General features: G+C 37.7%; 1 protein-coding gene across 1 annotated transcript in view; it reads right to left on the bottom strand.

Moving 5' to 3' along the window:
* Positions 1–19,929, bottom strand: part of LOC119828902 (neurogenic locus protein delta) — a 26,436-nt gene extending 6,507 nt beyond the window's left edge. The window contains exons 1-3 of the mRNA XM_038351211.1: positions 19,612–19,929; positions 12,444–12,743; positions 4,092–4,152 (exon numbers count right to left, since the gene is read on the bottom strand). Of these exons, the coding sequence (XP_038207139.1) occupies positions 4,092–4,152; positions 12,444–12,743; positions 19,612–19,659 (409 nt within the window). The 5' untranslated portion in view covers positions 19,660–19,929. The remainder of the gene's footprint in view (positions 1–4,091; positions 4,153–12,443; positions 12,744–19,611) is intronic.
* Positions 19,930–20,164: the final 235 nt, after the last annotated feature.

The raw sequence follows: 20,164 nt of genomic DNA, 5'->3' as shown, positions 1-20,164 counted from the left end.
ACTTATCGAGAAGATGCAATTTTGCGCGGCTAATGAGATCAAAATCTCGTAAGCGCTTTAATATGATAAGAAAAAAATGCGTTTATCACCGTGGGAAAGGGTTATGGTAGCAAATTGACCTGTTAACGTGGGCCGTTTGACGCCCGCATTCAAACGTGAGATTTCATTGTTCCCAAGCGTGATTCACTGTTTTGGTTCGTTGGCGGTATGATTGATTAAGAGTTTTAACATTTTTCAACCCGATATTATATAAGATTACGATTTATCGTAATAAAGATGTAACGCGAACATGTTCCATAAAAACATTTAAACCTGCCACTCCATTCATCAAGCTATGTGTAAGCGCGATGGGAAATCTCGGCGCAGGCCAGTTCCTACCTTATTTATTTCTCCTCGTGTATACGCTTTTATTCTTTTTGCTCCGACGTTACATTCCTAAGCTGGTAATCCCGACAGCAGATAAAATTAAACCAGACGCGAAACAAAATTAAAAGGTATATAAAAACGATCGATCCCAACTAATTTCGTGGCGTATGGCATTCGATAGCTAACGATTGTTCTTCGTTATTGTAGGTGTCAGCGATAAAGGAGTCGGGTAATGAGATGAGGGTTATCTCTCATCGAATTCTTTTGTTGACATTTAATCGAAATTATTATGGATAAAAGGAACACGTTTCCATATTTATAAAGCGTGTTTACGTGTAATACATTTAGTTGAATCCACAATATGTTCGATTACACATCTCCGTGAGATAAACGATACCTAATGTTGGTTACGCAATGATCTAGTAATAGAAGAACTCGATTTGAAATCGGGATTCCGCATAGTGCACAATTCAAGCTTACACCGATGGTATCTTAGCAATAAATCTGTAAGATAAAACGAACCTACCACTCGGAGTTCGCCCAACGAAAATACAATAAACATCAATAAATTCAAACCGCAATCGACTCGAATAGACCGCGTTAATCTTGTTTAAAGTAAATTTTAGCGTCTTCAGTTTAGAGTAAATGTATTTTCATTCCATATTATACTATTTTAAATAAACGAGGGAAACTATAAAGTTCTTAGAACGTTAATAAAGTTTAGGGTTGAGGGAATTAGAAAAATGATGTGTGGGAACGGAGCGCGCGCAATTTAGCTCGACTGCAAGGAATTATGGCAACCGTGCACTTGCCTGCTCAGGTGCGCTAGGGCTGTGTTCTGTGGTATATGGGACTTTATAGCACTGCATTACTTAGTTCGTTTTTTAGTCCGCTTCGCACAGGCAAGAATAGGACGGTACATGCCACCCGTTTATGGTAACGTATAAGTTTTCATTTTTCATTTGCGCCAACCCTATAGTAAATTCGACTCGGTAAGCAATTTGTAGTAAAATTACAAGAACAATTTATTCCTATACAGAGTCGTCAAAACCCTAAGAATCTTGTACCGTACAAATTACACTCATCATTTTAAATCACAGCCGTAACGATATTAAATGAAGGTCTACCCTATCGCCTATTAATGTAGTTCCAATTTACAAATAAATAACACATTTAAAAAAGGAACTCGCTACGTGCATCGTACGTCGAATAGCATATAATTACGGGCCCAGAGGTCATTCAAATAAAACAAGAAACCAATAAAAGCAGAAAGCGAAATAACCAATAATTTGACTCGGCTTCTATCAGAAGCGGATTCGAATTTTAATATTTCAATATTAAAAGGATCCTTAGGGGAAGAAGGGATCCGATCACGCGAGCTTCCGTCGGGCGAGTATAGCCACCGGATGTGCTCTCGTTCATTATATTGTGGATTGACAACTCGCGGATCTGTATAATTAATCGATACACAAATGAAAATGAAATCGATGGGTACCGTTCGATGTAATACGTGTTCTCATCGATGTCTCGATTTCTCGCTTTGGTCACTCGCCTAACCGGCCCGTCGCCTCAAGCGCTGTGGGAAACAGAATCTCATGAATGGACTGAGCACACACGATGCACTCCTTTTGTTTATAAAACTGTCCACTTCTAACGTGTATTTCAATTTGAGTGCCACGTCTTGCACTGGATAAACAATCTTCAAATGCGAGGTCACTTCACAGGGGAGTTGCTCAACACGGTTTGCGTTTCGACGATTTTAATTTGCCATTGTTTTTGGAAATGGACGTTTAGTGTCGCAGATATTGTGAAATTTTAAGCTCTGGTATTGCTAGATGATATAGTTTAATATATAGTAAGAGAAAAAGAGAATATTACAAGTATAATGTTTGCAAAGTTATTATTGAAGATATTATAAAAGCCGAGCGAGTGTAAAGTTGTCCAATGCTGCATCCCATAAGAGCGCGGTAGCTGCCCTGCGGCGGGTCCCGCACATAATTGCCTCTACGAATCTGTTATCAGTAGTGTCTTTCACACGCTCCCATTCTTGCTCCACTTATACGGAGGTGTAAATCGAGACAGTGCAATAATCGTAAACAGAGACGACTAAAACAAAACGGGACAGTGTTCTTCACCTATACCGAGAGCACATGCTCAACATCTGTCAACACCACTTCCCGACAATGTTATCATAAATTGAGCCTTCCGTGGCGTCTTCCGTAATTTTTTACTCAATTCAAGCCCTACGACGACGAAAGATGAAGTGTAAACTAAAAATTCACTTCCTTGGAGCTATGTTTTTTAGTGTCGAGTAAACAATGCGTCGGGCCGTTAGCATCCAGGTGCGGCTCGCTCGCCTGCGGCAACAAAAGATTTCGGTGAAGGAGCGAACGACTGCGTAAGAATTGCAAGCAAACCTAGCCATTGTCGCGGGGCTATTTGTTCACTCGAAGAATTCCTTTTATTCACCCGTAAGCCTGCTATTTTCTATGCGCTCGTGTTTATCTATGATATATTGGATTTTGCTGTGTCGCCATTATCAAAGACGTACTCCGTGAATGCGATGGGGTGGTAATCGATTTAGGTATATCGTTGGGAAATAGAAATGCAGCTGTTTGCTATTAGATAAAAAAGATTGTGTGATTTAATTAAGCATTAACCGGGCACAAACAGCGCCCTGTGTAACCTGTTATTATGGTTGATTAGATTTCTGTTGGTAACATTTCTCGGTAGTGCGTCGATGACGCCCATCGCTCCCGCGCTGTATTAAAAATATACCCGTCCTCTTAAGCTATCCACTTCGGACGCTAATGATTTTCGGTAAACCGGCCCGTAGAACACACCTTCCCGTATCTCTAAATCTCTTTTAAGTAAATCACTGAGGTTTTTTGTTACTCGGTCAGAAGTAGTAATTATGTCGGTCAGAGTGCAACAGGATGAAAATCTAATTAAGAAGTGGGTGTTGCCAGACTTGTATACAAATTTTGTAAATTTAAAAATGGAATTCTGTGTATGTTTTTTTTTTTATTTCTGTTTATTGGTTTGTTATGAATTTGGATACGCGCAGCGAATTATTGTGATGATGTATTTACTGTGAGCTCTGCGGTTACATTTTATTGGGATCGTTTTTTCGGTCACGCCATATCGCATGTACGCAGCGAACCTGTCGATTCTATATTGGCCGTTTATACTTCGTGATATCGTAAAACGGTGAACTTTGAATATCGATTCCATCAATTTTCAATTGCTCTAAATGATTGATATCTAGAACTGTATGCGTCTATGTAGTATATCATTGCCGTGTTTACGAGAATCGTAAAAAATCTAATTCATTATTATGTTCAGTTCGTGCAAGACGAGTAGTCGATGAGAACGTTATTTTTTTCGTCTATCGGTCAACGGCCATCGGAATATATTAGAACATTTCTACTAAATTTTCGTCCTACAGAAGGCTGAGTTTATTAGAATACGGCGTGCATTGCGAAGCGGCTCACGCGCGCCGCCGCGTGCTTTGAACACCAATCGTCCATACCATGGGAAAATTTTTGTCTTCCACGATATGATAATATAAGCATTCAAATATACATACTGTCCGTTAAATGCACGATAAACACCCAGAATTACAGTGAAACTCGAATGTGAGCGAGTCGTGACGGACGTGTTTGGAATTTTACAAAATTTTCATTTTAGTCATAACTGCATTCGTATTAAATAATGCAACTCACCATCAGATCTTGACGTCTCGTTCGAGTCGTGCCACGCTTCCACTATGAGCGAGAAGGTGCCCTGAAAAACAAAACATCGTTACAACATTGCATTATACAGTTATCAGACCAAAAACAAAGAAGCGATGCGGGCTAACGTAATGCTATTTCAATGTTTCTAAGCCCGCAGCGAGATGAACCGAGATATCCCGCCATCTTAGAGACCTTTAAAAATGGGCGCGCCGCAGCAAGCATTTCAAATATTTCCTTTACTTTACGACGTCGCTCTGTATGGTGGATGAGTGTAAATTAACAACACGATAGACAGGTGAACCCGGGAGCAGATGGCTGAATTGTTTTATACGAGCTAAAAATACACGACGCGTAATATGACTGTTGCTACTTAAACCACCCAATATGGAATCGTGTAATGTTTCCGTGCGATGGTAAAAAAAAAAAACGGGTGCGTATCAGATAGTGAGCTATTGACTTTTGTCCGTGTTGACTCAAGGAGGCGAAACGGCAGTCCAAAATCGATTATCAGTGATAACACGAGTCAACAAGCTTGTAGGCGCCTCGAACTTATCAATGCCTTTAAGACCACAATTTAATTTGGTATCATGCAAAAATACTGTCTTTCTATATTGCTAAGTTCCTCGAGAACCGGTTTCGTTTACCATGCGATGTACGCGGGATACAATGTTCGACCTTTCATAGATATAAAACACTTAATTGATAGTCAGCCCTCGACTGGTATTTCGGTGCTATACTTTTTGCTACATCGTTTTTAAATTACATCAGAAATGTATATCATTGTAATACATCTTTAACCTTGTAATTTATAATTGCTTGCAGCCGCTGCCACGTCGATGTGTGTGGAGAGTTGTATGGGTACATTTTACGATAATAGCAATGTAAATATCGTAGAAATCGGAAACGGGTCGCGTCATATCAACAACGTAATCAGACATCGGCACGGTCTAACGTCCAAGATGGGCCCGAGATGGTCGTAAGGTCCGAATGCAATTAAACACTATACACATGTCACGATGCAGCTGCCACGGATGTGTAGGGTCACCGTTTTATAAGATCACCACACGGCCTAAGGAGTGATTCAGATGTGACAGATGTCCCCCGGCTTCAATTAGCTCGGTGAATGAAAACATAATTTGCATTGAGAACTAACAATGAAACATTTGCATAGGAACTGATACGTCTTGTGAACTCATTGTGGGATGAAAATCAATAGTAGAAATCATTTTCTCAACGTCGCAAGATCGCTGCGCAGTTTTTACAGTCGCAATTAAAGCTTTCGACATTGAGTTTTGACGATTATGCGAACGGACGTGTTATTGCTCCTGCATACTGATCGATACGAAATTCTGTAGCTTCCTTTCTCATTGCAAAACAATGGATTAGTATATGATTTGTTTTTGTGATCGCATACGTTGTACGTATTGATTTGTTAATCGAATAAGGAGGCATTTCGGTCAGCTGTAGTTGAATGTCGGTTCCCACGACAGTGACTCGACGCTGCTCATAAAAAGTCAACGCGTACGTGAAGCAGGTAGCGGTGTAGGTACAACTATTCATTATAACTATGAAATTTATATCATACATAGGTATGGTATGTCACCTAAATTAAACTTTTAGCTAAATGACTGCACTGTTCACTCGATTTCGATTCATTATTATATGTATTTCGAGTACAAATTATTTTTATTGGTTAATTACGAGTTATTTATGGCGTCGTGAGATCGTACCGTAACAACGCGTTTACTATCCACGCGTTAAATTATATTACAAAACTTAGATGATAGCTGAATGCAGTGGTTTTGATAATCGTTTTATAGGGGTACTCGGAGGATGCTCCCATATCGGCTTTTCGTTTTTAATTAGTTACAAGGATACGTGGGAACGTCGTTAAAGACAATTGTCAGTCATTCAATTCGACAAAGGATAATCAGGTGAGGATTTGGACATCTTCCGAGCACATGGGCTCGCTATTGTTAGGTTTTACGGTATGTAATTGTTTTGGGAAATGAAAGCGGTCGAAATCGCAACAGATGTTTTGTATTTGTTTTCATTAATACTTAATACCGTTGAAAGTAACAATGGTCTGCTATTTTTACAATTATTAGGCTAGGTTTTATTTAATCTGTGCAACAAATGTTAACGATAACAAAGGGCATTCGTTTTCTAGTTTCGACACGAGAATATCTAGCTATTTGGAACGACCAGCCAAGTGGAGGAGTCGTGATTTCATATTTCACACTTCACTAGTGTGGTAACATCGTCTTGCCTTAGACAGGTTTTTTTTAATGCGCATCCCGACGTGCATCACGGCTAATTGAATGTTGTACACGTGGGAATAAGGTCGATTATGCATTGCAACAAGATTTTACCTTCGTTGATGTGGTCGAGTGTTTTCGAAGCATACGTCAAATTAAAAGATATGCAAATTTCAATGTCTGCCCGATACAGAACTTGTAGCGTGAAGTATTAAAGCGTTTCAAACGCGTATAATCCAAATTATTAATGCTTTTAATTAAGTTTATCTCATTCTATTTTGGCATCGACGATTGTCCAGATCATTGACCCGATGAATCATATCACTGTATTAGATCCTTAAGTATTCATAATTTATTCAGTATAAATAATGTCATAACATTTAATGTCCCGTGTGAATGTGAGATCTTATGTACAAATATTATCATACAAAAATAACCAGGTCGACATTTTATTGGCGACTGTACATGAGCATTCGGTTAGAATGCTAAGTAGATTCGTGGTAAACGCGAGTAACTGGTGAGCGGTACCGTGTCTATTTCATATACGATTAAATTGAAAATACCTACATCACGGTACAGTAAGCGTTGGATAGGATTACTTTAAAACGGCTGGGTTATACTTGTATGTGTATTACACGTTTGCGCAGTGCATATAGACAAAAGACGTTCTCAAAGCATGAGAGAATCTATGATGTTCCAGATTCAAATTGTAAGCAAAGAATATCCTTCTTGTTAATATTAAAATGGCGTGGACTAATGGAACCGTAAATTTAAAAAAGGAACATTTAAATCATCGTATGATAAGAGCGTTGGTATTCGGTTGCCAGACACATTCTTTTTTTCAATAAAAACTTCTTGAAATATAAGAGTAACATAATTTTATTTGTAAACGAATAAATCTGAGATAAGTTCTAATGGATGGATGATTGTATTATTAATACACTCATTAAATAAATTAGACGTTCACGTTTCATTATAATATAACATATTATGTTATGTATAACGTAAAAACTAAAAATTTTAAGTTTTAATTTGTATAATTGAATGCATCAAATTAACCGCTCTAATTAAATTAAGCCCGTTAAAAATTTCACACGCCAATCATGAAGAAACGGCCATTATCGTAGCTATAAAGTGCAAGACAGACGACAAAGTAAATGTACTGACCAAAGAGAAAAATGAACCGAGCTTCATTATAACAGGATTAATTACCTCATCCACTTTACTCGGAAACATTAAAAAGTTGGAAAGCGGGCCGTAACTCAAACGAAACTTTATGTTTTATACTGTGACGCTAAAAAAACTAGAAAGCGAAAATGTGTTGAAATCTCAAAATTTCTGAATTCTGTAACTTAGACATTACCAATTTATCGCCCTCAATTACAATCATCAAAAAAGGGGACTTGGAAGGAATTTGGATGTTTTGGAAGCACACTGCAAAAGGAGGAGTCTTAATTTCACATGGCCTCACCGGCATTTCGGAGACGAATGGTAACCCAGGTCTTGTGGAATTCGAAAAATGAAAATGCTGGCCATAAACAACAGAATGATTTGAATGAATAAGAATTAAAAAAGCGGGGCGTAGTTAACAAATTTTGGGAGATGTCGGCTCCGACGATCGGAGATAAGATGGGTCGATCGTTGAAACCGAAACCGCATCGGACAAATCTGAAGATCTGTTCATCCGGATTTCAATGACGTACCTAATACAAGTTTGGACATGATTCTTTTGATTCGTATCTCAGTTTTTTACTAATCCACTTTGCATACCGCCGCCATTTAAATAAATCTATACACCGATGAGTAACATTCTAGTTATAAATGGGACTAGAAAATCTTTGTATTCTCGTCATAGGTGAGTAGATAAATAAACCGATGCTACAACTGCGGTGTTTGAGCGGACCTAATTCGCACCAGACGTGTTTACGTTCCTGGAATGAGTGGATTTTAATAGCGAATATTAATGTCAGGCCTTTCATTGTAAATCAATGTACTAATTTGTGGCGCTCATACGGCCTTTGACACGTATATAAATTTGAAATAAGTCTGATATATAGTGTGGTATTGGCGGGGTTTTATTTGCGCGGTCGCGGATCCGAGCGGAGCATGTGAGCCGCTCGCATTGCTACAGAGAATTCCTAGAAACAGCGCGCGTGTGATGAATAAAGACTGGAACGCGAGGAATTCTATCATTGCAGATTTGAGGGCTATCCGTGCCCTTACTGTACGTGAGAAAGCATCCAGACGCCCGCCGTTCGAACCAATAAAAATGGAATGTAGACACCGCTTTACGCAAACTATTTTGGAACTGCGAATCGATATCGAACACTATATTGCTACTACAAAAAATCGTTACATCCTGACCATAATAAATCGGGCTTTTTGAACAATTTTATTAGCCGCCATAAATGTTAGAGACGCAGTTAAAATGTCAGAAACTGACCGTAAACGAGCGTTCATTTGAAAAAGGAGTGTTTTCTTTAGCGTCCCGTAGACGCGCCGTAATAACAAGATCGGTAAACTTTATTGTCTATTCACTGTCTTGATGAGCTTATTCTCTTTATCTTCCCGTCTAAGATTAATCATTATTTACGATCACCGATGCCGGGATCCCATCGAGATGTTATTTTAGTACCCGGAGTGCACTCCACATAATTGAGTCCATACTTTGTTATGTTTATTTAGGTAATTTTGCATGAAATTCACTAATCGCCGGGTCGAATACCTGCTCAGTGGCTCCGAACAATGCAATCTAGTAATTATACACGCTCCGATTAATTAAATTTGATACATATTAAACGATCGGCGGAATTGCGAATGCTATCGTCTTGGGCTACTCTTACGAGGAATTTCATTTCGCAATCTTTTTGTTCGAGTTTAATTGCTGTTCGTTGGAAAGAGATAAAAGACAATGTCGAAGAGGGAACGATGGAATAAGGCATTCCATAGCTTCGGTGGATTATTAAAAGAAGCGGATGTAGGGGTAGGTATTTTAAGAGCGACGCGAGCGGATTGAGATAAAGGAAATTATTAAGCGCTCTCTGGGATAAAAAGTCCATAGGCGGAAGTTACACCGGCTATAGTTCGTGCGATCGTATCGCGTTACTGTGAAGCGACTAACGCTATAACGTTTTACAACAAGCAAATCACACGTGAATATATAATCGGTGATTGTTGTAGCATTTAGCGTCCTTTTGTCGAGATAAAAGCGTGAAGTATTAATTGCTTTCCAATAGAAATGCCGCTAGGATAGAAATGCACTCACACGCACCACAATGTATCGAGACGTCAGACGGCAAGTACCGTATTGTTTTAGCCGTGACGTCACACGTCAACTTCTCCGAACCGAGTCTGTCCTACAATATTTCATACATGTCGACATTACGGAGATACCACACTTTCATTTAAATTTTTACAAACATTCAGAGCGTGAAACTATTGACGAAACATGCAAAATAACTAACAATCTCTAGAATTAGTTACGCCGTTGCTTATTCTACTTGTTTCATAGACGTATGTTTCTACATACACATTAAACTTGTTAACTTTCTGTGATACTGAAAGGCGTTGGCTCAGTCTTTGTGACATTTAACTACATAAAATAATTCATTCCATACATTAATGTGTAATTAAGGCATTGACGAAAGCGATAGAAAACAAATTTAAACGTAAATGCTTAGTGCTATGATTTAATTAACCTTAATTAGGTAAGAGCATAACACTTCTTGTCAGCGTCTCACGGTATAAAGTGGTAAAAGCCACGGTGTTGCCGTCTACACGACATTAATTCCTTCCGGCGATAATGTTGCCAGCTAATATTTATATCGATGGACAATTATTGATTGCTGAAAACAATGCTAATTTATATTTCCCGCGGAACTAGTTATTTTCGATATGAGAACTCGTTTTTATTTTTTTTATCTAAATGGAATAAATAATTAAGCTCGCTCTCGCTGGATGGTTTTAAGTAACATTGTAATGTTTTTGTAGGCTATGTGGGTCGACCTTAAGCTTTGTGGGAAAGTGACTTAGCAAAACGATTATTCTCAGAGACAGTTAGAAAAATATTTAGTTTTGCCCCCGTGCATTCTTGTCTAGGAGCAGTGTAATTGTGAATGTCGATATTTTTTGTTCGTACAATGAATAGTTCAGACAATTTATTGAGATAAGCCTCAATGTAACATCGCAATACGGATCTATGCCATAAAAAGTATAGTTCATGGTCAGGTTTAGTTAGTGTAAATGAGCTAGCTTGTATGGCGCAGCGGGCGCGCATGCGCGGAAGTAAACTTTGACATTTTCGCGCTATAGCCATCCTTTTCGCGCATAACGCATGAGCAGGTGTTACTATATAAAAATACCATTGAACATTTTTTTGCATTAAGCGTAACGGTCCCATTGCATCTGAATGGATTCGAATGCAACCCATTTAAATTGTAATTAATCTTTATTATTCTGTTTTCAGACATAAAAATAATAATGGCTAGATACAGCTACTTAAAGTTTCATGAAATGCAACTATCATAACGGTTGAATCAAATGCATAAAGACAGAGACGAGCGTGCTTTCAAGATACAGTAAATTCAGCTATTTCTCCTCAAAGTTAACATAATTTGAACACGTTTTACGTGTAAGTGCGACTTGCTCATAATCCGGTCTTGTCATATCCGGAGCTAACGGGCCTCAGAGCTAAACAATATACATGTAAAATAAAAATTTTAACGTCATCCTCCATGCCTATGAATCTTGATAAATCGTTCCACATCGTAATTTTACTGGCTGTATTATTAATAACGTTATGACCTATTATCAGCGGTCAAATCTCTGTAAGGCAATATAGGGATCGGTGGCGTGTAACTTCTTCCAGGGTAATGCGAGTGGCCACCGTTATGACGACGTCACGGCGTCAAGTTTCAAAATATTGTGATGTCAGTGGCCAGCTTTACGCCTCACGGTATTCGAAATTTGTATGCAATTCAAATTCAACATTCTTTTACCGGCAGTTAATAAATTCGGTTAATGAATTTGTACATAAATTATTTTAATTACAACGCATTCCCAACCAAATAGTACAATTTCAAAATTAATATATCTTACATATGACATATGGTTGATTAAATTTAATATTTTATCCAAATACCATATGGGTCTGATCCAGCTCAAAATGTCACCGAAATTCGATAGACGGGGATTATTTTGCGTCGCTTTCACTCAATTGATCGCATGTCAGTCAGACAATAGAACTATGTGAAATTAAACAGGAAGTTTCAATTTAGCGCCAATTCATATGGAATGATACCGGACGCTCTGCTACCGCCAAAAAAAATCGATCCTACGTTGCTCTACACGTCTATGGTCTCTCGGAAAAAACTACGCTCTTCTCTACCTGACCAAATGTCACGTTCTCCAGATGGTCCGAGCTTGTGCAAGCGGCCGTGGTGTTTGCTCAAACATTACGAGACGGTACATTTGAAGCGGCCGCTAAACAGAATACAAATACCACTCAAACCTCGAGTGACACGGCCATGTTAACTATAGACAATTCGAAATAACTGTAACTATCACAATTAAGATGTCCGCCATCCTTGAATTAGAGTTAAGCGTGATCTTGTAAATAACAGGTAATTACAATATTGAATCACGATCCCGACCGGCCTTAATGTTCTAATCGATGATGAGAACGTAAGCTCAATGAAGGCTATATAAAGTACTTTTAATAACATACGATTGCTTGAACAAATGACTCCATAATTAATTATAAGTAATCGTTGCGTCCCACGCGGACACCTGATAAACCATAGAGTATTTCTTATCGACATCGCTTCTGTCAAATTTGAATATCGAATACTTTACTTTTTTGTTTATTTACCGATGTCTAGTCGCCCTCTACCATGATTATTGAAATACGAACATCGAACGATTTGATTTATTGATACAGGGTTGCTACTTAATGTTTCTTTAATGATGTATTGATTTTATTTGACATAACAATGAATTACACGACCGTGATCTTTATGGCATTTACGTTCATTTTAAAAGCATTTTGAATTGAATGGAATGTAAAAAATTAATATAAACTTACCGGCCACGTAAAGTCGAAGGGAAAGACGATGGGATTGGTGAATCCTTGCACGTTGAGGTTGGGTACATCCAATGAGTTTCCACCCAACACGGGTGTTGTGATGTCACCGAACGTACACGGTGATGTTGTATCGATATTAGCTTGATAAATCTTGAGACACACGCGAAATTTAGTCCTGCACGGCGCCAAACAAGGCGCGTCACTATTTGAGGAACCATCACAGCACTGCCCACTACTTAACCTACCCAGTGAGTTCGTAAAACTTTTTATCCTAAGTTCGAAGGAACCAGATGACAGCACCTGAAAAGAAAAATTTATAATAAATTTATGCGTCAAATAACATCTTGCGTCAGCAAATACGTTTTTGTTTACACATGACATTTAATATCGGAGTAAAATTCAATTCATCTTTCAACGTCAGAGTTAAATCCAAAACACAAATTATTTGCACAACTGTCCACGAGATCGATCCCGTTGAGACATTAACGGTTTTACTGGACATACGAAATGGGGTTGCTAATGCTCATGTGGGGCGACAACCCTAATACGATTCGAATTTCAAACGCAGTTAAGCATAAACATTCTTTTAAATACCTCTCGTTTGATACTGGTCGAAAATACATTAAAATTATAAAAATAACTACCTACATAGAAAAATAACCTTGGCGTAATTTAGAACGATGATAGACAGAAACAAAAGCATATAAATATCAGTTAACAAACCTCCAGCGTTGTTTTAAGCGATGTTTTTTTTGTCTATAAAAATTCGATTGTTGACAGATAGGTTAGCTTTTTTGTTGAATAATAATAGCAATGGCCTCTAGGGTAGCAACCCCTTCGAAAGAATGCGCAGTTGGCTATGCATGTGGGATTAACTCGTTTAAGCAACTTATGCATTAAGGAATACGATGCCACCTTGCTATCTACACTGTAACTTACATATTGCAATCTTGTTAAGAAAAATTATAAATAAATACTTGATAACAGTTTAAAATGTAACACAGGGTCGCTTTAGAGAGTACCGGAGAAAATTAAAAAAAAATTAGGTTGTTTTTCAAGTATCGATTATTCAAAAAGGTAATATAAATCCTCGTAATTATAAGGCATCGGAAGGAAGTGGCCGCTATTACGGCTGTCTTCGCGAATCATTACCGGGGAAGTCAGGGCCTTTAGAGCTTTAAAAAATATACAGTTTCCTGTGCTATGAACTAAATTACATATACTATATACATAACTATTTTTTGTTTGTATTCTTAATTATGGCTTAAAATGATCTCAATTTGGCGAAGTTTTATATCTAAATTACGGCAATTAGTGATGACGCATATTTTTATATTAACCCTTTGCATAAATGTATAATTTAAATGTTATCTATGATAACAATTTCTCACGCACATAAAATATACTTTTGCGGAATGTACACAATTTAAACACATTGTTTAAACAAAACTATTAAATGAGGTTTCATTCAACTATCTTATCTAGTTGTAGACAGTAGGACTATGGTAGAAAAATAACCACAGATTAAACAAAGCGTAAGAAAAAAACACCAGATTTCGACCGACTTCCTGCCAAGTAGATAGGGGTTGAAGTTTTTCAAAGCGCGAAATGTGAGCCCTCTCGTTCTCTTCAATAATGATGGAAGAGGACGGAAAACTTTCACATCCACGTGGTAAACGCCAGGTAGGAACGGAACCAAAAAAAAAATATAAAAAAAACTGGTATAAACATTTCATTCTTCAAATTGTTTATATAGTAGCCTATTTTGGACAGATTTCAATGTAATAATCTGCATTAATTAAATATATGAAATATATTTTCACAATAGAAAAATAGTATTCGTGTTATCCTAATCTAGTAGTATTAAAAAGTTGTAAATAATTTGTTATGCATCCGTGCGGTCAACGCTTAGCCCGAAGCGAACCACAAATTGACAATTAAATTCTACTTACTACCGAATAAGTTGTATTTTATATCTTCGGGCGATTTGACGCGATGAACTTTTGATTGATGTATCCAAACGGGTATTTACTATTTGTAAAGGCGCTAAACATTATTAACATCAATGCCTATAATTACACTTACATTTAAAAATAGAACGTTATTTCTATAGATAATATACGCGCCTTAATTAATCATGAACGCAGATAATAAAGGCATGTGTTCAGGAAATATTAATTCAAATTCGATTTACAAATTATCAATATACCAAATTCTATAACCGTCTGCATAGATGGCTATTTAGTTAAAACATTACCTTGAGTAATGAATCGACTATGCATGTATCTAATTTATTTAACATACGACTTTACATTTAATGCATTCGACGTTAGTCGTGAACATCAATATTGTTTTTTATTTTGAAAGTGGCACTAGCACGTAACATTAATTGCGTCGGCGCAGGCCATCAACACTGTCCAAATTGATTTCGAACCGGCCATCGAGCAACAGAACCTTTGATAATATATCACTTTACATTAATTTAAATGGGTGTGCGGTGTAATTAAAAACACCGCTATGGCCTTGGTTGTTTGTGAAATATTAAAACATATTTTACCTAAAATTACGTGTCAAAATAAGAAATTAGTCAAGTTAGTATAGTACAACATTTAATCACTTATCAGTTTCTATAATAATGAAAAAAATCTATGTACGTTGTATATCATTTCAAGTTAATAAATATTAATATGTACTAAAGGAGCAATAATGTGAAGACCATTGTATGTAAGTGAATACAGAGTAAACACTCGTTCCAGTCGGCAGGTTGAAGTCTAAAAATAACTCAAATAATGAAACACAGGGGAATGTTTTTCATCTCGACTGTTATACATGCGAAATGTGTTAAAATAAACACCCAAACAATCTTTTAATAGCGCGACGATGTGGCCACTGCATTATATTTGCAATCGAATTCGGAATTGTCTTTTAGTATCTGTGTGTTTTATTTTTCCTGTATTTGGCGCGCGCGTCGCGTTATTTTGAACTTCAAGACGATTTAAATTTAGAACAGGCCGTTTCATAATTTAGATGCAAGATTCGTTCGCTTGTATCTTAGCCGCCAATATGTTTTGTAAATGTCAAAATTTGTAGAATTGTGCTTTTGTGGACATTTTTCACAAAGTAAATTATAAAAACGGTTACACAAAACTTCTCGCACTACAATAGATTGAGAATAAAGGGAACTCGTCTTAAACGAACAAAACATCCTTAAAATCGACATACGCGCGACAAAAGTCAAGCTCTTTGTTCGCCGGTTAATTCTTGGCAGCTGCAGTGTAAAAGTAACATACAATCTAACAGTGGAATTGGAAATTAACGGAGAATCATGATTGTAATAGGCCTGTAGATTGCCTGTACGTATATGGAAAGCGCATAGGTATTTTGCGGTTATTTAAGCGTTGCAACAGAGAATTGAGATTTCGTGCGTTGGTGTTTTATACGAGTGCTATATTATATATATAAGAAACTTATAAAAATAGTTTTCGATGTAATAAAATGAATTCTAATGTAAAAAGTGCTGTGTATTGCCCTCAGTTAAAAAATATTTGCTAAAGGAAACTGTTTATTGCTTGTTCAAGTTAATTTGTTTAACTTCAAGTATATTTCCGTTTTAATGATTATGATACGTTTAATGTAAAATCTTTTTGTATGCTTACGTATAATGGTTGTACATGTTAGTTGGGAATTAGTTATTACATAAATGTCGATGCAATTCGCTAATTACCCTTCACGCAGTAATTCATAAAACATTATGAAACTGTTTTGTGTTGTTGCTAATTGATGAAAATTGTATTTTGGTATATTGACTTTATTACATTCCAAAAAATATGCAATTTTAAAATGAACGTATCGTAATTAAAGGATAGTGAATGTTAAATTGCGTATCATTATGAAGATATCAATTTGACGAACGCCTACGTAGTTATTTATTAAAGCGAGGTTTTGTATTCATAACTGTCATTTCGACCTTAACTTACATCCCACTCCGCATCTCATCTCTGTACAATGCCTGAAGCGTTGCGCAAACTTATGTTGCACAGCATTTGACACATTTACCCAATTCGAAATTTAATAATTCACACTGGCAACTCTAAACAATGGGACCTTTTAGCATACCTAATTTTGACACGCAATATATTTAAAGATCCACCAAAAAGTTTCGTAATACTTTTTGCCATATAAAATAAAGTCGGCCATTCATTAAATTAATTGCCACGCTTAGTTCGCAGTACAATCGCAGCTATGTTTATAAATAATGCATAATATTGGCTTCCCCGTGCATCCAGTTTGGCGACATTGCGTAATCTGATCAATGATCCTGATTCCTGGCGGCCATTTTGTTTTTTTACGATCAATTATACGTCCGGCCGGGAGCGGAACAAAAAAGGGAATTAAATAAATTATTTTAAAGAGGTCGTAATGAAAGAAATTGTGCTTTCGATGTGGCACAATGGACCGTGACTGACGCTACTCCGGTAATGGAATCATCATTTGTCAGCATTTGTTAGACGAAAGCACACTAATAGACACTATTATAAATACATAGTATGGACTGTTTTAATTAAATTTTAAGTGACATGCCTTTGTGTGAAGCTCGAACATATTAAATTTTGATAACCGCACAAGTACAGGGTTGTCAAACGTTTAAATTGATGAAAAATTTTAATGAGTACGTTACAATCGTGCTATTACGTGCTCATCATACAATGAGACGAAATACAGCTTTCACATAGTTAAGACGTTAAAAACCGACGATTATACATATTTCGTACAAGGAGCCGCGGTAATTGAGTCGGTTCACATAGAACAAAACAGTTCGGACAATAGACCAAATTATAACAGGGTTAGAACGATTCACATACTTAAATGCTTATTGCGACTAACATGACATATATGATTAATTGTTATTGTCTCGTTGTGAAAACGGGACTGAATAGAATTTGGGGGTTTTGGAGCTGTTGGGAAATGCGGCCAATTGCCTTGACAGCTTGATTTGGCAAATGTACACTTAAACATGTGAATAAGCATTCAAATGCAGGCAATTACATATGTATGTCGAGCGTGATGGATAACTGTAATAAATAATAATGTACGTTATAAAGCTGCCAATTAAGAAAGTTACTTAACAAACATTGATAACGAACCCCAAATGAACTAAATCAACCCGGTTGTAATTTGAATTCGTCGCGAGTTAAAAAAAAGCAGATGTTAAGGCTTTTAAGAGTAGCCATTAAGTTGCACCTGCTTGCAATGTGGGCCGTTCATAAGCATCGGAATAACATCTATCTATTATATCACTCGGCTACGAGCTATGTCCTAGTTATTCGGCTAACAATCTTGTTATTAATACAGTAATGTCGCCATAAAAACGTTACACCGAATGCGGTTAACACACGCAACAGTTGAATTTATTATCTATTTTATCCACGATTATCCTTTTTAGCAATTTTTCGTGTAGCGAAAAGATTCGGCCCTCAGGTGAATTGTTAATACATTATTATAAAATGGAAATTGCTATTATTCGGTTGCGGTTTTGGGCAGACGTGTTCCGACGCCGCTTCCGATTATCGGGTTTAATCACGCAATTCATGCACGATACTTTTCAGAAACGATTCGAAAATTAATGTCTGTAATCATGAGATGATCGAGTTTGAACAATTATTACATTGTGACATCCGCACGCAGCTATCGACAGGAGAAACCAGTTGCAAAACACAGTTTTTTATTAACTCGACTTCATTCATAATGGATTGTGGCATCGTTATTGTAGCTAATAAAAGGGATGATAAAACATACACTAACTCTGAGAACATCTAACTTAGAACATTATTTCGTATCAATTCCCTATATGATACTTTTGCTGTCATTTATTTCACAGTTTACAATCGTGTAACTATAGAAACGTAATGCAAATATTTATTGCGTTATTGAAGCATTCTATTCCTCCAACAAAAAATTCTTGAAACGACCGGAGATGGATTCACACATGCACATTATATGTATCGCGTTTATAATATAAAATGCTTGTGTTAGTAATAACGGTACATTCGCATTTTGCGATTAATAAATAGGTAGACGTATGCGCGGACGCACGTAAGGGTACAAACTAGTCCCCTATAAATTATGGCTTGTAAATAAAAATAGGGGAGCTTATCGTTTTTTTCTACCGTTGACATTTACATTTCATAATTGGGTAATATTTAAGACGATTACATTGTACGGCTTAAGCCAGATCTTAAGTGAATCATGCAATGCGCTGAGATGTTTAGAAATAGTAATAAACAACTTGTCCATCTGTCAATCAGTGCACATCGATTGGTTTCGATGAAGATTTAAAGCTTTTAAAATATATTAGGTACTATATTATATATTATATGTACAATTTTATTGCTTTAATTAATTGAATATAATAATTATTACAAAAGTCGGTCAATAAGTTTTTATTCGTTTAATTAACAAGTTACGCAGTTTATAATTAGTTTGGAAATATTTCAATGATTGATGTACAAGCAGTAAACATGAAAGTATATTCGAGGAAAACACAACAACCCTTACCGTAAGTGCACAACCTTGACCGTTTTGGGACAATGACCTTATAGTATATATACCGAATGTTTTCACCTATTTTTCAAGCTAACCTAGTTTCTATCCAAATTACAAGAAGTATCGAGGACGCCTATAATCGTTGCCTACAGTGATAAACATCGCACTACTAACCCTGCCGAAAATAATACGCCTTGAGTTATTCCGTCCAACTCATACAAAGCTATTCTAGTCAACGTCACATTTTACTCCTTTTGGAGATGTACTTCATCGCAAGCTTTGGTATGCATCTAATTTTAAACGAAGAAGCTCGCGACCCGAGTGACCCGGCGCTGGCCGTATTAAAACCTGAAGTTTCTTTAAGTATGCACCTAACTTTGTTTGCTCGGCAAACGTATCGAACACACACAGCCACGGCTAGGACTGGCTCGGGCCCGGTCACGACTCGATCTAACCTACACCCTCTATCCAGGACGATCTAGGGCCTCGGACGCCAACTCGTGGGAAAGTGAGTGTAACGTCGCGGCCTCCACAGTTGAGTCTGGCAAACATTCGCTCCGCGCTGGTCGCGTTACAAACGTAAACAAACAGGGATTTCGCGGTTTACGATATCATTGTCCAGTACCTGGGGTAGAAACCCTAGCAGGGCGAAGAGCACCGTGGGGGCGCGCATATTGGCGCGTCCTCTACCGGCGCCTGGGCATATACGAGATCCTGGGTCCGTCAACAAACGACGGCAGAGTAATCCATCACTCGCACATGAGCACTGAGTTTCACTTAGTCACACAGCACTAGAGGTGTCACTGGTCGCGCTCATCGACTACGGGAACCGGTCGGAGTATCGTGCACTATTCAAAACACGCGCGTGCACCGGCGTCGAGCAGCCGTAATAACGTGTAGTCGCGACGGTGCGTGACAGCGGACTGAGGGCGGGTGGCGGCTGGTGCGGGCAGCGCACACCTGGCGGCAACGCGGCGACGATAGATGGCGCTGCGCGGCGCATCTGCCGCTTATTCTCCCCGCCGCTCTCGCCCCGCGCGCCCTCAAGCAGAAATTACACGGAAAACAGCCGTCTTCTGCTGATCTTAACCACGTGCTCATAGTAATGCCTGTGCAAAAACTTCGTTCGGGACGGATCGCTATGCGGTTTCTTATCAAACATACGTACTCGAACGTGT

Source organism: Zerene cesonia, chromosome 9 (genome assembly GCF_012273895.1).
Source record: "Zerene cesonia ecotype Mississippi chromosome 9, Zerene_cesonia_1.1, whole genome shotgun sequence".
Lineage (NCBI taxonomy): Eukaryota > Metazoa > Arthropoda > Insecta > Lepidoptera > Pieridae > Zerene > Zerene cesonia.
The sequence above is the reverse complement of the archived record's forward strand: the minus strand, read 5'-3'. Positions and strand labels throughout refer to the sequence as shown.